Source organism: Thermobia domestica, chromosome 14, assembly GCF_964235325.1.
Source record: "Thermobia domestica chromosome 14, izTheDome1.hap1.1, whole genome shotgun sequence".
Lineage (NCBI taxonomy): Eukaryota > Metazoa > Arthropoda > Insecta > Zygentoma > Lepismatidae > Thermobia > Thermobia domestica.
In genome coordinates, this window is record NC_137467.1 from 14,791,009 (window position 1) to 14,813,688 (window position 22,680).

The 22,680-nt window shown below is 38.8% G+C and overlaps 1 protein-coding gene across 5 annotated transcripts in view; it reads left to right on the forward strand.

Annotated features, from left to right (window-relative positions):
- LOC145669542 (uncharacterized) overlaps nucleotides 1-22,680 on the forward strand; it is a 505,866-nt gene that overhangs the window by 69,125 nt on the left and 414,061 nt on the right. For all 5 annotated transcript variants that reach the window (XM_081737727.1, XM_081737728.1, XM_081737730.1 and 2 more), the window contains 2 exons: nucleotides 12,897-13,074; nucleotides 20,025-20,185. In XM_081737727.1, the coding sequence (XP_081593853.1) occupies nucleotides 12,897-13,074; nucleotides 20,025-20,185 (339 nt within the window). The remainder of the gene's footprint in view (nucleotides 1-12,896; nucleotides 13,075-20,024; nucleotides 20,186-22,680) is intronic.

A 22,680-nucleotide genomic window follows, 5' to 3' on the forward strand; every position in this document is an offset into this window, starting at 1 on the left:
GACAGCACTCTTTTTGAAACTATAAGAAATGTGGTTAAAATTACTCTAGGCCAGTGGTTCTCAATCTGATTCCTATCACGATCCCCTTTTATCACACGCTCTTGCCAGCGACCCTTTTATAATTTGCTTTATAATAAGCTTGTGTGGGATTTTTAACATACCTATTTCTATAATAGTAGAATCCATTTTTTTTTTGTTTATAGTGAACAGTGCCATGGAAAATCATTGCCCGGGACGAGAGTATAGTACGATGTCACCGTATATATGAGTGACGTCGACAGACTAGCTACGAAGCGCCACCATGGTTGGCACGAAGCTCAATAACATTTTCAAAATAAACCCCACCTTTCCTTAATTTTGAGCACATTTTATTACGTTTTTCCTTCTATTTTACACATGTGCACATGCACTTTCCTAACTTGAGTAACACACTTCCTCCGAAATGTGTGGCCCCTCTTTTCGGCGCCCGGCACTGACAGTGGATACAGTAACTGTAATATCTATATTCCCAACGACGAAGGTGCTGGTTCAAGATGGATGTTAAACTCCTTCATTGAAGAGGCCATTAACGTATCCGATCTAAGCCCACAACTTCTTGACCAAATAATAGAATGATCATGCGACAAGTCTTTGCAACTGGTTTTCTGTAACGAAGACTTGGACAAGTTCTGCCTGATGAGGAGAGAAGAATATCCTGGTCTGGTGATTGCTGCTTTAAAAGTAATAATTCCATTTGCTATATCGTACTTGTGCGAAAGTGTTTTTTTTATGGTAATCATTAAAACAAAGATAAGAAATCGCTTATCACTTGAAAATAGCTTGATAATATTCGTCATGAAGATTGAACCGGGCATACTGCACTAGTGAAATTACACCATGCTTAGGTATCTCATTAGGTTTTAATTTTAATTGTATTTCAATGTGCAGGTTTTGTTTCATGTGTGTTTTTCTAGTATTTCTATATACAGTTCTCATTAGTTTTATATCATACCTCTTTGATTTAAATTCATTTTTAAACAACTCTACTAACTAACTAACTCTATGGCCTATGGAACCCGGAGGTTCAATGCCGCGTTCACAAAATCTCTACACTGACTTCTATCCTTAGCCAATTGGATCCAGTTTCTACTTTGTATTCTTATCTCAGCGAGATCCATCTTAATATTGTCCTCCCATCTGCCCCTAGGTCTTCCTAATGGTCGTTTTCCGTTTGGTCTTCCAGTCAAGACTTTCAAAGCGTTTCTACTTTCTTCCATTCTAGCTACCTGACCTGCCCACCTAAGCCTCCTAGACTTGACGACCCTAACAATGTTGGGTAACCGTATAAATTATTTAGTTCCTCGTTATGAAGTTTCCGCCATTCCCCATTCCCGTTCCTCTTGGGTCCGAATATTCGTCTAAGGATCTTGTTCTCAAATACTTTCAGTCTATGTTCTTCCCTCAGAGTAAGCGACCATGTTTCGCAACCATACAGAACAACAGGCATGATTATCGTTTTGTATATTTTAAGCTTCAAATTCCTCGACAGAATTCGCGACGACAAGAGACTTTGAACCGAATAGTAACACGAATTCTACACCCTTTGAAAATGTTCAGTAGACTTATTTTTTATTGTTCTTTACAGTGTGTATAAAAAATAAGAGTATGCCTATCAGAACAAAATTAAAAATAATATTTAAAAATAATTTCTGGTATTATATTCTAACTATATTTATCTCTCCCGCCTATCTTCGCGATCCCCTAGGGGCCGCGACTCCCAGGTTGAGAAACCCTGCTCTAGGCATACATGAGTTATGATGGAACATACATACATACACTTTTATATGTATAAATGCAGATAAGAGAGAGTTGAGAGAGAGCGATTAAGGAATTACCGCTCTCAATCTCTTCACTTTACTTTTGCGATTCGTGAATTTCTTACGTGACAGTTTGGGGCTAGCTAGTTTTTTTGTCTTGAACCACGATCCGATTTTCGATATGCTCTACCTAAATGCTGTAATGCGAATATTGAGAAGTTATCTGCGATGAAAGTAGCTGCAAATAAATATATTACATAACTTATTTATAGCTATTACACGATTTTTTAAATTTGTATTCAATATTCACACATAACACACCGACGTTCTGTGAATACCTCAGATGTTATATTTTAAAGATAAGAATTACTTATGTCGTGAAATGATATGAATATATATATTCAACTGATATATACAACTGATGATATGAATATATATATTCAGTATATATATTCAACTGATGAACTGTAATGTAACTATTTTACATAATTTTCATGCGTTGAGGAAAGTAGAATATCATAAAGGAATCTCACTTGAACGGGTATCGAACTCACGATTTAAACGCTCGGTGGTGTACCACTGAGCTAACATGACCGCTTTTCGGAAGCTGCTTCTGAAATATAACTGAGCTCATACGTAAATGCTCTTTTCCGTATGGAAATCACAATGACGAAACGAGAGTGTGAATACATAGTCTCGAAATATTGTATCCAGTGGCGTAGCAGCTGCCCCCGCAACCCCCGCAATGCGGGGGGGGGGGCCCGAAGTCTTGCGATGAATAAAGTTTTAAAGAAGTAGAACTTCCACCTTACTTGTGTCGGCTTTACAAGTGGGGCCCCTTCTCTATTCTTTGCGGGGGGGGGGGGGCGCAAAAGTGTGCTACGCCACTGATTGTATCATTAAGTATTTCAATCAATATTACTTTTTCTACACTTAATCCCATTTCAACATGTCTTATTATATTTAACAGAAGGAAAAACATATCTGTACATCTTTTCCCGATTACTAAGGTTGGCTTTGGAGGTTCGAACCAGCAGCTTTAGTTTACTGTTTTCCGAAGACACCCGAAGTTGGACTTCGAAAGTGCTCGTCTCAAAACAGCTATAATCATATCGCTCAATCTGTTTGGTATATGTTTTTATACGTGTAAAGTCAGTATAACAATTCATTCTTTAAACAGCTTTTCGTATGTATTAATATTCCTTTATAAAAACTGTTTTTATTATTATTATTACGGCGCACCATTTTCAGATTTCTTTCGCGAGTCGTTGACCAAGTCGTTCGCCACCAGCGTTGCCAGACTCACAGCTCGGAATTATTCCAAAACCTGATCGAACTTATGCTAGATTCGGTCAAATTATGCTAGATCCTCATAATTACTAATTCAGGAGTTTTAAAAAAAAACAAAGTTGAGATACGATAACGTAACTTAAAATACACAGAGAGCAAGAATGCATGGATAGAACTCAATACTTCACGCACCAAAATTTTAACTCAACTAAATTACTGCAGTCGTTGCCAAACTCAATGGCGTATATATCGTATAAATGAATGCAAAGTTTTTGTTTACATATTTTGAAAGAAAATTACTTCGCAGCATAAGCGGAGTTGGGAATCGTCTGCTGGGGGAGGGGGCAGATTTTTGGTCGGTCTCGGAGCTGTCATTTCAGGAATAAATATGATCATGAAGTCAGAAGTAAAGATGATGAAGTTGTCAAAAAGTTGGGGGGAGATTGGCCCCCATAGCTCCGCCCATGCCTCGGAGTTAAAGGATTAGAAAACCCTGAGTGGAGCCACACACACACACACACAAAAAAAGCCCAAAGCCGTTCCGAACTTACTTAGGAAAATAAGACTGCCTGTATGGTTTACCGAGTGTATGAATCAATGGAAGAGGATACATTTCTGCCGTTCTTTTTCTTCCCACGACCAACTTCTCCAGGTTTTACGGCTTTTTGATAACTTGCTGAAATTGTGCTAGATTTGGGCAGGATGCTGAAAGCAAGATGCTAGGTTCTAGAGACATGCAAATTATGCTAGATCTAGCATCATTATGCTAGATCTGGCAACGCTGTTCCCCACAATAGGCGTGTCGTGCAAGTAACCAATCACACGTCAGGTACTAGCTTTTACCTATTGCTTTCTTCTCACAGCTCAGAACATTGGTAACTATGGATAGACGTACAGCAGTAATTACTTTATGGGAGTTGGAAGGTTATTCTGCAACTGCAGCTAGCAGGCGAGTAGGTGTCCCGGCTTCTACAGGAAGGCAATGGATTCGGAAATATGGTGCTACAGGTCAGACTGGTAATTTACGATCTCCTGGTCGTCCGCATGTGTCAACCGAAACCCAAGATGCGAGATTAGTAAACGAAGCCCGGTTAGACCCACTAAGGACGTCTAGACAGCTAAGGGAAGCTTCTCTCTTTCCTGGTAGTAAGCATACAGCTCTGCGAAGGCTTCGTCATGCTGGGTTACGTGGCCGTGTTGCTGCCGTGAAGGAAAAACTCTCAGATGACCACAAAATTTACCTTCTCGCGTTTGCACAGGCGAATGTGGGTCTCAATTGGGAAAACGTAGTTTTCTCAGATGAATCCATATTCACAACATCAAAGGAAGGACGCCGTTTTGTGTATCGTCCGAGAGGCACCCAATATGACCATGGATATGTGGCTGCTTGCAATCGCAGTGGCCATGTATCTATTTTATGTTGGGGTTGGATTTCCAGACGCGGAGCAGGACAGCTTCATAGAATTGAAGGACATCTGGACAATGCTCAGTACTTAGACATTATGAGTAATATCATGGTGCCATCTGTACGAGTACTTCAGCCTGATGGTGTAATTCAGTTCCAGCAATACCAGTCGCCAATACATAATTCCCGTGTGGTTCAGGAATGGTTCGCAGGGCACCCTGAGATTGATTTAATCGACTGGCCGCCTCGTGGAGCAGACCTCAATCTCATGGAAAATATGTGGGCAGAAGTGAAGCGTACTCTAAGGGAAAGTTGGCCTGAGGCAGATCCACCAAGAACTCAGGATGACCTGTGGCATCTTGTTTCCGAAGCATGGCTGGAGGTAGGGGAAGGAGATAGATTTGTCACCCATGTAATAGATTCCATGCCCAGAAGAATGGAGCGTGTAATAAATTCAGAAGGGTCTTGGACACAATATTAATGTCCCCGCCTTAACTCCCGAAAACCAGCCCTTTTCAGGGCTACCTAAACGCTTCTGAAAATATTTCTAGAAGTAAACCACTCCTTGTATCCGATTTCTGTGCAATCCTACTAACAAAAGAATGATAATTAGCTGTAGGCTTTGAACTCAAGACCTCTTCAGTGGTAAGTCCGTACTCTACCAGTGAGCTAACATGAACACGCAAACCTAACCTGAAGAAACACGACTTTAAATTTCTGGTATTCGATGACAATGATACTCATATACTTTGCTGTTGTTGTATTCAACTTGGGATATCCCGCAACACACACACATACATAAACAAAGCGAAAGAGAGAGAGAGAGAGAGAGAGAGAGATGAATACACAAAAGCATATTCAACGTATTCGAATGAGACTCTAAGTAACGACATTCCGTTCTAAAGAGAATTTGTGTTTCTTCCCGTGACGTTAAGGGGATCGGGAAAAGTTATGTGTCTTGAAGCAGGATACGACTTTGGATACTCTGTTTATACACTTTCTATATCCGTAGGAATATACTGTATTTCACGAATATAAATCACATACTGTAATGAGAATATTGAGAAGTTAAATCTGTATGACAAATAGCTGCAAATAAATACACTACATAACTTATTTATTGCTATTAAACGATTTTCCTAACTTGTATTTAACATTCTCATATATAATAACGACCTACTGTGAAAATTATCTCAGATGTTATATTTTAAACATAATAATTACTATGTTCTGCAATTATTATGTTATATATAAACAACTTATGTATTTTAATGTAATTATTTTATATAATTTTTCATGCATTGCGGAAAATATAATTTTAAAAAAAGTACTGACCCAGATGTGATTCGAACTCACAACCTTATGATTTGAAATCCGACAGCTTACCAATGAGCTAACACAAGGACTTCTAAAACTAAGCTTCTAGCGATGTATAACGGATCTCAAGATAATTATGACATTCATATCCATTACAAACGCTGTTTCTGTTCTACTTTGACTTTTATTTTAGTACTCAGGCGATAATTATGTTCTATTTCTTAACTTTGAGCATTCTTTTACATATGGAAAGATTCTTTAACGTATTTAAATGCTCCATTACGTATAGAAAGCTAAATGACAAACAAGCATGTGCTCACATTAATAAAATGTTTCGAAATATTTTATCATTAAGTATTTCAATCAATGTTGCTTTTTTAAACACTTGGTAACAAGTCTTATTATATTTAAAAGAAGAAAAACACATCTGCAAACTTTTTCCCGATTGCAAAGGCTGGCTTGGAGGTTCGAACCTGGCTTACTTTTTCCCGAAGATACCCGAAGCTGGACTTAGAAAATTTTTGCCTCAAAACACCAATAAAGAATGCGCTCAACCTTTTTGAGACAAGGTGTACCTTATAACCTTTATTCTGAACTTTAACTTAATATACAGGGTGTTTCAAAACTCCTCTGACAGAGTAATTCTGTTATTATCAGAGTTGCAACAAAATGCACGAGGGGAAACCGTCTCCAAATATGATGTTTTGAATGTAAAGTGAAGTTTTTTTTTTTTTTAATTTGACAAACCGTTTGGGCTGTACACTCTTTACGCGCCCAATGTTAAATGAAAATGCAACGTTGCCATTTACCTGGAACCACAACATAAGTAAATGAAGTTCCTTACTTTTACGCTAACGTGTCGATGGCCAGCCCCCATTTCAAACAATAACTCCATTCATTTATGTTGTGGGTCCAGGTAAATAGCAACGTTGCATTTTCATTTAACATTGGGCACATAAAGAGTATACAGCGCAAACGGCCATCCGTTTTTTTTAAAAAAATCCTTCGCTTTAGATTGAAAACATCATATTTGGAGACGATTTCCCCCTCTTATGTTTTGTTGTAACTCTGATAGTAACAGAGTTACTCTATGTCAGGGGACTTTTCTTCCACATGACTGATACTGAATATTATACGCTTTCTCATCTTAAACCGTTTTTCAGAATCATAAAATCGTAATCTTATCTTTTACCAAAAATCTAAACAAATATTTGTATCACCCTTGACAAAATTACAAGATATGATCAAAAAGTAAGGTGACTAGTTGCACAGTGCCATCTAGCGATGTTGTATCAATTTCAAGCCAGATAGTATCTACAAAATGCTATTAAATATAAAGTGAGCCAGATAGTGTCTACAAAATACTATTAAATATAAAGTGAGCCAGATAGTATCTACAAAATACTATTAAATAAGAAAATGAGCCAGATAGTATCTATAAAATTCTATTAAATAAGAAAGTGAGCCACGTAGTATCTACAAAATGGTATTAAATAGGAAGGTGAACGAGATAGTATTTATAAAATGCTGTTAAATAAGAAAATGAACCAGATAGTATATATAAAATGCTATTAAATAAGAAAGTGATCCGGGTAGTATCTACAAAATACTATTAAATAAGAGTGAGCCAGGTAGTATCTACAAAATGCTATTAAATAATAAAGTGAACCAGATAGTATCTACAAAATGCTATTAAATAAACTAATAAAAGACTCCAAACCCTTTCTTATAGACTAGATATTTTGGTGCACAGTATGACGTCGTAATTGTTGGGATCACACTATATTGTAATGTTCCGCATATAGATTTGTTTACTAACAACCAACACGTGCTTATATTTATAAACAACAACAATGTATGTTTCTACTGCGAACTATTACAGAGGCAAACGACAGGAACACCAGCAATATTATTAGTCATGTGACGAAGAAGGACCAGCAGCGCCACATCTAACCTAAGCCTTTAGCTTGCAATGGAGCTCTAAGGCCTCCTTTCCCGCTTAGCTTGCAGTGGAGCATTGATAGATTCCTAGTCACAGAACCATCCACTTGCAGTGAAATTTCGTGGTAATCCTTGCCCGATTAGCTCTCAGTGGAGCTCTTTCGGGACTCAAAACCCTCTCTGCTCGCAGTGGAGCATTGAGTCCTACCCTTCTTATCTTGCTTTGTGAAGAACCCTTCCCCAGGCCATTATACTGTTCGAAACAAAAAAAAATGTAATAAAATTAGTAATGGGAGAAAACAATTCCAGAGCATAATTGCACAACCTTTGCGCTACCTATGCCGAACTTTACAATATTCTACACTATATGAAGAGTCTTGAAAATAATGTTACTTCCTATAATAGCATTTTATAGATACTATCTTCCTTATTTTTTACATTTTTTATTCTGCCATTTATTTTTTCTGACTTTGTCGTTTCGTTATTCATTAAAACTCAAAAAGTGGGAATGCGCTTAGGTTTGAGCCTTAAAGTAAAATTTCATATCGTCTAGTTCTTAGCAGTGTTGTATCACTATTTCTGTTGTCTTTAAATATAGGAAACCCGAGAGCGGTTTTCTTTTTTTAGATAAGGGAAGATCACAAACTAAGGTTACATGGCCGATATTTCTGGAGTTTCGTCTGTTACAGAGAAATGAGGAGTGTGCGCTAATTTTAATACTTCGAGTTGGCAACTGTGTAGAGTTTCAGCTACCTACGGCGCTATATAGCAGGGCCAACAAGAGATGATCTTTGACGTTTCTTACCACGTGCGGAAGGACAATGCAGCTCCTACTTTGGTACTAGTGTTACCAACCACGGTCACTCTGTCTTACACAATTAATTAAATTGTCACTATAGATACACCGAAAAAAAGCCTTGATGCGTGAGTAGTGGCAACGTTACTGCGAGCTGTCAGATACCTTCTCTTGCTGGCTCCTCTACAGTTGTAGGTAAACAAATGGCGACTTGTTTGGAAATATGATCTCGCGAAAAAGTCCGCTCAGTATCCGATTTCTGTTGCAGAAACATGTAACCGCGGCTGAAATTCACCGGCAGCTGATAAGAGGTAGAGACTGTAATGTCTCGTCAGCATATCATAGAATGGTGTCAAAAGTTTGCGGCTGGTAGAGAGAGAACGTCACTGACGAGGAGCGCAGTGAGCGACCCATCAACAAATTTGAACATAGATCCCACCCTTTCTACAGCCGGAACCTCGCTCCAAGCAACTTTCACCTCTTCCCGCACTTGAAGAAGCACCTAGGGGGCCGTTGCATTGCTTCGCTTCAGACGAGGAAGTGAAACACTTCATGACAAGGGTCTGAGCATGCAACAACAGGGTTTTTACCAGGAGAGAATCTTCAAACTCATCCCACGATTCAACAAGTGCCTCAACCAATATGAAGAATATGTCAAAAAATAACAATGTATGTATTGTGTGTTGGCTGTATTGGTTGTATGAAATAATATATACACACCTTTCCGTGTAACGTGGGTTCCTGTCACCACGGCATGGCGCGTCCTCAGGTTGCGGATCGAGGAGAAGGTCTCTAGATATAGAGGTTAGCTGCGAATATACTGAATAAGCAGTCGCGGACAGACGACTAGGAGTGGTCCTCCAGCTTGGGGGTTTGGGTAAGGCTAACACCCTCATCCTGTAAAAAAAGGTACTTGTTCAGAAACATTCACAAAAGCCTCGGACAAGGACTGATAACTTGGCACGACATCAGCAAAAGAAAATGGACATGAGATTTGGAACATGGAATATTAGAAGTCTTTATAGGGCAGGCGCGTTAAAATCTGTAACGAGTGAGTTAGAGAAATACAGGATGGACTTAGTAGGAGTTCAGGAAGTTAGGTGGGAAGGAAATGGATCTGAGAATTCTGGAAATTTTACGTTCTTTTACGGGGAAGGAAATAAAAATCACCAGTTAGGAACAGGGTTTTTCGCTCACAAACGAATATTACCAGCAATTAAACGGGTTGAATTTGTTACTGACAGATTTTCTTTTATTACTCTTAAGGGACGGTGGTGTGATATTATTGTTTTAAATGTACATGCTCCAACCGAAGATAAGGGTGACGATATAAAAGATAGTTTTTACGAAGAAGTGGAACGGATATTTGACCAACTCCCGCGATACCATATGAAGATTCTATTAGGGGATTTCAATGCGAAGGTAGGACGAGAGGATATTTTCAAACCGATTATAGGGAACGAAAGTTTGCATAAGGAAAGTAATGACAACGGTGTTAGACTCGTGAACTTTGCAACATCCCAAAACCTAATCGTGAAGAGTACAAAATTCCCACATCGCGACGTTCATAAATACACTTGGACATCACCAGACGGAAAAACACATAATCAAATTGATCACGTTTTAGTAGATAGAAGAAGACAATCTAGCATAATTGACGTCCGGTCGTTTAGAGGGGCTGATTGTGACACTGATCACTACCTGGTAGCAGCTATAATACGGGAGAGATTATCGTCGAATAAATGTAATACTCAATGTCCGAAAACGGAGAGATTTAATTTAAAGAAATTAGAAGAGAGCCAGGTAAGAGAGGAATACCAGATTGAAGTTTCGAAAAGATTCTCGGTTTTAGAAGACTCGGAGTGCACTAGTGTTGAGGATACTTGGATTGAAATTAGAGATAGCATTAAAAGTTCAGCAATAGAAAAATTGGGACACGCGGAAATACGTAGGAACAAACCATGGTTCGACCAAGAATGCATTAAACTAGTAGAGAAGAGAAAACAGGCAAAATTACGGTGGCTACAAAATCCGAATGAAATAACTACACAAAATTTCGCAGATATCCGGCGGGAAACTTCCAAAACTTTTAGAGCAAAGAAACGGGATTTTTTGAAAGCTAAAATTAATGAACTTGAAGATAATAGTAAAAATAAAATTATTCGGGACATGTATAAGGGGATCAGCGAATTTAAGAAAGGCTATCAACCTCGTGCTTATATATTAAAGAAATCTGACGGAACAGTTCTCACTGATACGGATAGCCTCTTAAATAGATGGAAAGATTTCTTTCACGATTTGCTGAACACGCAGCCAAAAACTAATGTGCGTGGAGAAAAGGAGATACACACCGCAGAACCGTATATTCCAGAACCCAATCGAATAGAAGTGGAAGCCGCGATAAAGAAATTAAAGAAACACAAATCTCCGGGTGTAGATGAAATTCCGGCTGAGTTAATTTTAGCTGGAGGCGAAAAATTGTGGAACAAGATACACAAACTCATTCTCCTTATCTGGAACAAGGAAGAATTGCCACAAGAGTGGAAAGAGTCAATCATTGTTCCAATTCACAAGAAAGGCGACAAAACTGACTGTAATAATTATCGAGGCATTTCTCTTCTGTCAACATCCTATAAAATCCTTTCAAATATTCTGTTAGCAAGATTGACCCCATACGCAGATGAAATTATTGGAAATTATCAGTGCGGATTTAGACGAAATCGATCAACTATCGACCAAATATTTGCCATTCGCCAAATACTCGAAAAGAAGTGGGAATACAATACCCCGGTACATCAACTATTTATTGATTTTAGAAAGGCTTACGACTCGGTTAGGAGAGAAACATTATACAACGTTCTTACAGAGCTTGGAATACCGAGAAAGCTAATTAGATTAATTAAGATATGTTTAAGTGAATCCCAAAGTAAAGTCCGGGTAGGAAAATTTTTGTCCGCGAGCTTCCACGTCGAAAATGGCCTGAAACAAGGAGATGCGTTGTCGCCATTATTATTTAACTTTGTGCTGGAATACGCCATAAGGAAAATCAAAGATAGCAACCAGGGCCTAGAGTTGAACGGCATTCACCAGGTTATGGCATATGCTGATGATGTAAATTTAATAGGGGATGATATGAGAACAGTAGAAATAAATGCCGAGATATTATTAAACGCTTGCAGGGACATGGGTTTAGAAGTAAATGCAGAGAAAACTAAATACATGGAAGTGCGTCGGGACCGTAATACGGCAAATTGTGGAGGCGTTAAAATATTAAATAATACTTTTGATAAAGTGGATACTTTCAAATATTTAGGATCAATATTAACAGACGAAAATCATATTCACGAAGAAATTAAATGTCGACTAAAAGCAGGGAATTCATGTTACTATTCGGTTCAAAATCTCTTGTCGTCGCGAGTTCTGTCGAGGAATTTGAAGCTTAAAATATATAAAACGATAATCATGCCTGTTGTTCTGTATGGTTGCGAAACATGGTCGCTTACTCTGAGGGAAGAACATAGACTGAAAGTATTTGAGAACAGGATCCTGAGAAGAATATTCGGACCCAAGAGGAACGAGAATTGGGAATGGCGGAAACTTCATAACGAGGAACTACATAGTTTATACGGTTTACCCAACATTGTTAGGGTCGTCAAGTCTAGGAGGCTTAGGTGGGCAGGTCATGTAGCTAGAATGGAAGTAAGTAGAAACGCTTTCAAAGTCTTGACTGGTAGACCCATAGGAAAACGACCATTAGGAAGACCTAGGCGCAGATGGGAGGATAATATTAAGATGGATCTCGCAGAGATAGGAATACAAAGTAGAAACTGGATCCAATTAGCTAAGGATAGAAGTCAGTGGAGAGCTTTTGTGAACGCGGCACTGAACCTCCGGGTTCCATAGGCCATAGAGTTAGTTAGTTAGTTAGTTACACCTTTCACTGCAGGCTTTGTAATCTTACTTTCTGATCAGCCCTCGTATTTCACCAAATTTTTAACTTAAGAGGCCTCATCTCTGCGAAATTAAAATACCGCTAATTTTACAGTAATTATGTGATATCTTCAAATAGATAAAAGATAATCAAAATGTAAAACAAGAGCGTTCTAGATAATAACATTTTACATGATATACCGTTATCACGACTCATTTATCTGCTTTCGATTTCGAGCCATTTTGAAAATCGGTATTTATTTTCGCGTTTCTAAACGGCAGGCTTAGTAATCTTACTTTCTGATCATTCCTCGTATGTATATGTTTTTTTTTTTTTTTTTAATTTGAAACAACGGCAATATTTTGACAAGCTATTGGCATTCCTTATGTTCAGTGTACTTTGTATTCTTTCTGTTTACAGGTTGAAGCAAGAGAAAGAGAAATCGAGCGATTGGATAAATTATTGGAAGGAGGTCGACCAACAACTGCTATTCATAGAGAATACGGTGTCAAGGAGATGGAACGACAAATTGCTGAACTGAATTCTAAACTACAGAACTTAGAAATAACCAGACGGGACCTCGAGGTACAGCTTAAAGGTGAATTCAATCTACTGTTCTTTCTACATCCAGTTTATAAAAATATTGTTTTAGTTCTTAGAAAAAATGAGTTCTCGAGCCGCCTGAAGGATTCCACAGTTGTAAGTTATTAGTCGGTATATCGAATATAAAGAACTCGATAGGTTTATATAATTTTATTGTGTAACTCTAGCCAGGTCCGTATTTGTATATTATGTGCCCCTGTGCTCTAAATAAATTGCCGCCTCCCGCACAAAATTTGCTCCGCTCTTCCGAAAACGACCAATATTAAAGTTGAATTCATAGTTTTTGGGGTCGCTGAGATGAATAGTGAGTTTAATCCAGTTCAACTTCAAGGTCATAGTCCACTTCCCAGGGAGGGAGCGAGATTTTAAAAGTAATCGAAAACGATAGATGTAATGTTAAATTCATAATTTTCGAGGTCGCTGAGTTTAACAGTATCAGTTTTCATGATGTTCAAGTTCATCCTCACCCCCGGGGTGGGGGTGGGACAGGAAAATGAAATGAAATCTTTAAGTTTTACGTCCCACGATTATGCCGGTTAGGCTAAAGGAGACGGTGATGATGAGAGATGAGTGAAAATGGTGGAATGAAGAAAGTGGGAGGAAACGGGAGAACCCCGGAAAAACCCACGCACACAGTGTTTGTCCACCACAAAGTTCACTTGGCGGGAGCAGGGTTGTGAGGGTGGAAGAGGATGACTTTTTAAAAATAATCACATATGCTAGCTAATTAGTAATTGTTGTAATTAGAGCGAATTAAACACATTAACATATTTTCTCGTGCTTGCGCGGGACTCTGCAGGTTGCTACTTTTAAATATTACTTTATTGTGAATCTTTTATAAAAATCGAAAATTTTGCCACCCCCTAAATTCTGCCGCCCTGTGCTCGAGCACAGAATAGTACTTACCTAAATACGGGCCTCCCTACAGTCAATTATATTAATTATATTGTTCGTCCTTACTGTTCGACACTATATATACATATATATATATATATATATATATATATATATATATATATATATATATATATATATATATATATATCGGGTGTTCTAAAAATGGCGCCCAAGGACCACAGAGTACTATTCTACGGGCCAAAATAAAGCGAAAATGTTATATGGTATTATGCTCTCCGGGGCCTCCTTCAGTCACTATGAGCAATGTGGCAACGTCGCAGATTACTCTTACTGGAATCATTTGCATTACTCTTCGAATACATAATGTAGTTAAATCGATTGCTACACTAATATGCTACTATCTATCTATATCGACTCTAGTTGTCATCTGGAAAGAATCGATGTAACTATTTGGTAGATTGGTAGATTACTCTATTGTTCTTTATTTGAGACGTTGCCACATAGTGCAAGTCGTGTCTCCAGATGAGTTCCCGAAAGGTATACAAATATATATTGAAAATCGCATAGTACGTTGAAGTTGCTGGACGATCATTGGATGGTTGATTTGACACACAATTTCCGTGTGATACTGGACGCGGAGCAGTAACTTTTTCAGAATCTCATCAAGGGGGAAGGGGAAGGGGTTTCAAGCTAGCAATTGATATCATTTCAAGTGTTTGTGTACATTTGTTAATGAGATAAGCATTATTTTGTATTGAACCGCGCTGGCTCAGTGGAGAGCGTTCACCTTTGGTGCGTGAGGTCCTTGGCTCGATCCCAGCTTGCGCCAAGTGCTCTTTATTGTGGACAAAGAGCATATCAGTGGGTTTTCTCAGTGGTTCTCCCTTTTCCTGCCACTTTCTTTATTCCACCATTTCATTCATTATCATCATTATCGTTTCCTTTAGCCCGCACTGCATACGTAAAACTGAAAGATTTAATTCTTTACCATTTGGTTATTATTGCATAACATTTTACTCAAGGGGAGGGAGGTTAAAATCCGGAACTCTCATTGCGTACGTCACTTGACGTTCAATCAGCCCCAAGCTCAATATAAGCATGAATTCATGTGAACAGGAACTTTTATAATTGGATAGCGAGGCAGCAAACAGGTTCGAGCGGGGAAGTATAAAAATGAATCGTTCATACATCTTTAATTTCGAAATACAGCTAACAGATTAAAATTACCTGAAAAGACAACAAGCAGTGGAATTTGACAATATAGAAACTCTTTACCAGTAACAGGGCTCATAGCGAGTCACTTTTTTAACTAAAAGTTACATTTTTTCAAGTTGGTCACTAAAAGTTACTTTTTTTTTTTTTCAAATTTGTCACTAAAAGTTACTTTTTGGGAGGTAAAGTAACTTTTTCGTGTGATTTATGTTTTGCATTGGTAATTTTCTAAGAAAAATATTATAAAAATAAATGGAAAAAGGCACAAACTTGTAACTTATTACTCTTCGGAAAGCTGCAGTACTTGCTGCCACATGTGAAACAGTCTGCTTTATTCTCACTTCAGCTTTTATTCTTTCAAAAGCACAGTTGGTTGTTGGTGGATGCTTAATCTCTCAAGGTGGAGTTGAGAACCCTTCTGTGTCTATTCTTTCTTCTATTATAATAGTCTTTAAGTTTTCTCTCGTAATAGTTAACGCTCCACTTAACGTTGTGTGTGTGGTTCATCGTGTTCGTCTTTGTGTTATGCTTCTTGTATGTTCTTTTTATGAGTAGGTGATGAATTTGAATATTTCATGGTTTTGAGAACTCTCAATGCTAAGTTAAATATAATATCTGGGATGAAGAAATTCGGAAATAGACCAAAACTGGTTCCACTCACTCAGAAACTTCTTACATCTGCTAAGTCTGCTTACCGTAACTACAAAGCATACTTAGAAAACCTAAGAAAGTAGGAAGCTCGAAAAGAAGAAGTAAAGAAGAAAAGATGAAACAAAACAACAAACAGAGAGAGAGGTGATGGAGAAATTGACAGAAAAAGGGGGGCATGATGAGATTTTGGTCACTTTTCAACTATTTACAAGAGACTAGACCACTATGAGCCTTGCACTAAGCACGTTTTTTTTTTGGGGGGGGGACTTGCATCCCGGGACAGGAATGCTTCAGTTAGTTTCTTTGGGAGGATCAAATTGTAATTGAGAGACATAATCCCCCTCATCCCCGCTGGAAATTCGCACTGTAAATGCAACCAACTAATCAGTGATATTCAGAGAGTGGAACAATGCAAAATTAGAGTGGCTTACACATAAATATGATTAAATATAACAAACAAATATTTAGAGAGGGATGTGATATAGCAATAACGAGCTTGTATTCACAAAGTTCGCTGCTACTTAATTCAGGCAGCTTCCCAACTGTTTTCAGAATATTTGGTCAGTATCGAAATTATGTATCCTAACCAGGAATCGCATGTGAGACCACACTCATCAAAGACAAGCGCTAACCATACAAATCCTATAAAACGGTTATGTCGATACATCCGTCTGTTTGTCTGTCGATAGGTGTCAAGTGCAAGAGAAACCGATTTCTGATGTAAAGTCAACGTCAACGTCCCAAGAATATGTTCCGTCTCCGTCCCTATCTCCCCTTATTACATCCGGAAGTGTCAAAAATCCACTGCTACTTCTGTTTGAGTATTGATAGCCGTGGAGCGAAAACGGTCGAAGTGTGAAAAAACGGTTTCCTGGCTGTTGTATTCTTGTCTAGCATCATCTATTCTAAACTGTGCATAGAATAAAGACAGCACAAACCACTTCTGTTTTCTTTTAGAATAACCACATACTTTTATTATCCTCAAGACTTAGGGACAGCTAACTCGCTCCATATCTGTGTACTGTATCAACCTATCGTGCAACGCTACACGTTACGAGGGGTTGCTGAAAAGTTCCTGGCTTTGCCAAGAGAAACATGTGTCAAAGATCCGAGATTACATATTTATACAACTATTCCCCATTAAGATTAATGCACTTTTGACAGCGTTGTTGAAGCTTTTCTAGCCCATTAAAAAAATGATTATTCCTCAAACCAGCTCTCAGCAGTCTGTGTGACGTTAGAAATGTCCTCAAAACGGTGACCCTTGGGGTGTCTTTTTCAGGTTGGGAAATAGAAGATAGAAGGGATCAGGTTTGGGGAGTAAGGTTGGTGGTGGACCAATTGCAATTCCAAGGTGGCTAATTTGGCATCAACAGTGTTGGACTTGTGTACGGGTGCATTGTCGTGCAACATCATGATCCCTTTTGTGAGCTTCCCACGGCTCTTAATCGCCTTTGTCAGCTGGACTAGAAGATTAGCATAATACTCTTTGGTGATAGAGACATCATTCGGTAGGTAGTCCATTATAATTCCATGTTTGTCCCAGAAAACGGATGCCAGGACTATTTTTTATCGATTTCTGGGTACGAAACTTTTTGGGGGTGGGGGCAGCCATTATGGCGCCATTCCTTTCACTGTTCCTTGGTTTGAGAATCATAAATATGGAGCCAGGTTTCATCCTCTGTCACTAGTCTAGCCAAAAAGTCATTTGTCTTTTCAAAATGGACCAAGATGGCTTGGGATGCTTCAACACGTTCCTTCTTTTGATCCGTACTCAAAAGTTTCGGCACCCATTTCGTTGAAAGCTTGGGCATGTTTAGGATTGTTATGATAATACAACCAACTCGCTCCCTGGAGATGTCCTGTATCTGGGCAAATTTCTTGGCGGATATTCGGCAGTCCTCAAGAATCAGCGCATGAACAGCATTGCATGTTTGTTTGTCTGTTGAGGTTGACGGCCGTTCGCTTCGGGGCTCATCTTCCACCATGAATTGCAAACCTTAAAATGTGACATCCAAATTTTTACACAGATGTTTGAAGAATATTTCTCCCCTAGTGTTTAGCACATCTCCATGTAAATTTCCTTTCCAGACTTTCCCTGGAGCCATAAGAACTTCACAACGGTCTTCAGCTCCGATGACGCGAAACATCCTCGTGCTTCTTCCATCTCACCTTCTGCCTGCAATGACAGATGTTGTACAATTAGGATTCAGTTGATTTTAACACAGTTATATATCAAGATAGGAGGCTTTTATATGTCAGTAATGTTATTTAACTACTTCAATTTAAAGGAAACAAAGCCAGGAACGTTTCAGCCCTCCCTCATATAAACACTTCAAATTCACACTGTCTAGAGTCTCAGGGGGCGCGGTGGCTCAGTGGTAGAGTGTTCACCTCCGTTGCTTGGGGTCCCTAGTTCGATCCCAGCTCGCGCCGTGTAGACTTTGTGGTGGACAAACACCGTGCTCGTGGGTTTTCTCGGGGTTCTCCCGTTTCCTCCCACTTTCTTCATTCCACCATTTCATTCATTTCTCATCATCACCGTCTCCTTTAGCCTAACCGGCATAAACGTGAGACGTAAAACTCAAAGATTTCATTTTTGTCTAGAGTTTCGTACAATATTTAAACAATTAAATTTGTTACAATCTATAGAACTCAAACTAAAGTACACAGATTTCTGCCTTATTTCTTAAGGCTGGGTACAACATTTGAAGGCTTGAGTGCTTTCTGTCCCATACCTACACTGGCATGGATTCATCTGTGAAGAATATCCTTCGTCCTTATCACACGAGTGAAACTGGAAGTGGTCGAAATCAATTCAGCTTCCGATATCAGTGTTGACTGCCATAGAAAAAAAAAGAAAGAAAAAAGTCGGTAATGGAATATTAGGAACTTTTCTGGATAAGGAGCTCCTTCGTGGCTAAGCTATTAGCGTACGCGCCTTTGGCGTGGGAGACTCGGGTTCGATTCCCGGCGGGAGCTCATGTGGTTCGGATTCCACGTTAATCAGTAGGTCCACGTCTCATATAGCTTCACTGCTGAACGGGACGTTAAACTCAAAATCAACTCAACAGTTCTGGATATAAATTCAGTGCCCTAAAAATATGTTCAATCTTGGATATGATTCCTACATTGTAACCGGAAGTAAGAGGAATTAAAAGGAATTAATTACTTTCAGTTTAACGTCCCATGATTATGCCCTTTAGGCTAAAGGAGACGATGATTAAGGTAAGTGAATGATGATGGAAGAATTGGCGGAATGAGAATGTGGCAGAAAACGGAAGTACTCCGAAAAAACCCACGAACATGATGATGTTCACCACAAATTTACTTGGCGGAGGGTCAAACCAAGGATCCTACGCATCAAAGATAAGCGCTCTACCACCACTAAGCCAACCGTGCCCCCTACTTCCAGTTTAAATATTTATTCTTATAGAGCAAAAACAGTGGAGCCATTGTAGCTCAGTGGTAGAGCTGCGTTTTCTGGTGCGTGAGGTCTCTAGTTTGATCCCCGCTCATGTCAAATAAGCTTCGCGGAAGACAAACACCTTGTGCATGAGGTTTCCTCGGGGTAGTTCAGTGGTAGAGCTGCGTTTTCTGGTGCGTGAAGTCTCTAATTCGATCCCCTCTCCTGTCAAGTAAGCTTTGTGGCAGACAAACACCTTGTGCATAAGGTTTTCTAGGGGTGGTTCTGTTTCGTCTCAGTTTCTTCATTCCGTCTATCATACCCACAATCTGTCTTAGCCTTGGAGCATAGTCGCGGGATATGAAACTAAATTAAACTAAGAAAGTAGTAGATTGCGAGAGTCTGTTCTTGCTATATAAATTTAATGCAAAAGACTAGATTCAATTTCGACTCTAATTTCTTAGGGGGGCGCAGTGACTCAGTGATAGAGCGTTCACCTCCGGTGCTTGGGGTCCATGGTTCGATCCCAGCTCGCGCCGTGTGGATTTTGTGGTGGACAAACACCGTGCTCGTGGGTTTTCTCGGAGTTCTTCCGTTTCTTCCTACGTTCTTCATTCCACCATTTCACTCATTTCTCATAATCACCGTCTCCTTTAGCCTAACTGGCATAACCGTGGGACGTAAAACTTAAAGATTTCATTTTTTCTAATTTCTTAGGTCTGGAAATCTATCGTACTTTTATCATGTAAAAACAAATTCACTTGCATATTATTTGTATTATTTCTTAATTCCAATCTTGAATTTCTGTTTTGTTGTAGAGGCTGTGGCTGTCCAACATGAAGCAATGACAAGAGCTGTACGGCTTGCTGATCGAAATCAAGAATTAGAGGCAGCTTTACGAGACCGGGGCAAAATGGGTGGCGCTGGAGAACCTGACTATAATGAAGCTCTCAAACAAAGCAAGGAGCAACTGGCCAATGTAAGTTGAATTTTTATTTTCATATTTTTTTTTTTTTTTTTCTTATCCCAATGCCCTCGAAATCTGCCACTGATGGTGATTTCGAGTAAAAGTTGATAGCGGCTGAGGTACTGATGCTGAATCATTCGAACAAAAAACAGGTAGGGAAAGGTACTCACGTTGAGAAAGAGGGGTATCATGATGCCGCAAAGACCTGCTGTATCGGCTTTAACTTATTTCGGCACTCAAATACTTGGCCCTAATACATACTTTAATATATATTGTAAGGATTTCCACATTACAACAAAAGCACATGTCAACACAATATGTGCTATTAATTATAAACAGCGTAACAAACAAAAAGAAGACACGAAAGACACCAAGGAACGAAAAAAAACCCTCACAAAAGGACCCGAAGAGGACAAATCAGAGCTCGACCACCGAGGGACCCGGCATCAATCAACCAACTAATAAACTAATCAACACCTGCCCTAAGATCGCATTAAACTAGGGATACACCTATCCTTACCCAAGGTCGCATTAAACTAAAAATCCTTACTACAACCAAGCCTCGCGAAGCTGCCTTGGACTGAAAAAGCTATCCTTCAAAACTCACCAAAACCAGCAGGTGCCTTAAAAACTGCCTTGAGAGAAGGGGCATCTATTTTCTCTCATCTGGTCAGTAACAAAATAAACACTATTTTACTCTTTATAATCAAAAACATTTATATTTAACAAATTTTATAATAAGTTAATAAAAAAAAAACTAACACAAACCGTTATTTAGCTTCTACCTATAAAACATTACAATATACAGGCTGTTTGAAAACAACTCCGACAACGTTTGGGAGGTGATTCCTGACACCAAGATAAGACAAAAAGTATAGACCAACCTGGGTGCACAAAAATGCTTCCTTTCGGAGTTATCGGCTGCCGAAAAAATGAAAAATTGAATTTTAAAGTTATATGCCCTTAGCCAAACTCCCTCAGCAAAAATTTCTACGTGAGTACTTTAGGATTCTGAAACAAGAATTTTTGAATAGTGCACATGTTAGTTCCTAAGTGAAGTCTTGACCAGTGATGTGCCGTAAACTATAATTTTACGTCTACGCGATTGTCTACTGTAATCTATACGTAATCTACATTACACCTTTTCCCGTGTAGACTATGTAGACAACCACTATCAAATGTAAGGAACAATTTTGTTGCACGTTTGTTCATATTTCCTCATTCATTTGTTTCACTTCGGTGCAGCGAGCATTTTTGCCGACCCCAAACGTTTCAGCATTCTTGCCAATTTGATGTCGAGAACAGAACCCAAACAACCCCTGCGGGGCTTCTAACCCGTTCCTACTACTACTACAACTACTACATTAGCTGTGGATCTATATAGTACAAGGGCAACGTACTACTACTACATTTGCTGTGGATCTATATAGTACAAAGGCAAACTTATTTTAATGAAAGAAGTTTAATGAAAATTTTTAAAAAATGATCATTAAATCACTCTTTGAATATTATTTTTAATCTTATTTTAACGAAAGAAGTGTTATAAAAATTTTTAAAAGTAGTAAAAAAAAAAAACTGTCCGTAGGTAGGATTTGAACCCACGCCAAGAACATTATCTTTACTAGCATGCTGCGCTAGCCCACTCGGCTACCAGAGCCGACACCATTTACCGTTTACTTTGTGCTATATGTATATCATGTCTTGTGATATTGTATCTGTATCGACCAATCAGACCAGAGGATATCTGAAACGTTTGGGATCCGCAAATATGCGTGCAGCGAAAGATTAGGGAAACGAGTGACACATAAAAAGTAGAGGGAATTATCTAATCTGTATGTTTATTCTGCTCTGCACATACCACTTCCTTAGATTTTCTACTTCAAGCACTGCTTTTATAATGAAATTTACAAAACTAATTCTCACCTGTGAGCTTTCAGTCTTGAATATGCTGAATTTGCCAATTTTTTCTTGCATATTTTACAAAATGCATAATATTTGTAATTTTCCTTCATCAAGACGAAACTAAGTATTCGAAAGTTACTATTCGCTGGTCTAGGCATTTTATTTTGTACGCAATTTCGCAAGGTAACGACAAAATAAAGCTCCTTTATTGTCCACGATGCCATATTAAATTACGTGTTGTTGACATATTCTACATAGTCTACGTTGTTTACATTGTCTACACATAGTTGACACGTAAACGTAAACTATCGTTTTCTATGCGTAGACGCACATCTCTGGTCTTGACACGACTACGATAGGTCCCATAGTTTTGGGGCTATGGACCTTTGAAGTTCAATTTTTCATGTTTTCGGCAGTCTATAACTCCGAAAGGAAGCATTTGTGCACCCAGGTTGGTCTGTACTTTTCGTCTTATCTTGGTGTCAGGAATCACCTTCCAAACGTTGTCGGTGTTGTTTTGAAACACCCTGTATATGTTAAGTAGTTGATGTGAAAAATAAGTAATCTATTTCCATGAGAACAACTTGCGGAGAGCGACACCTGTC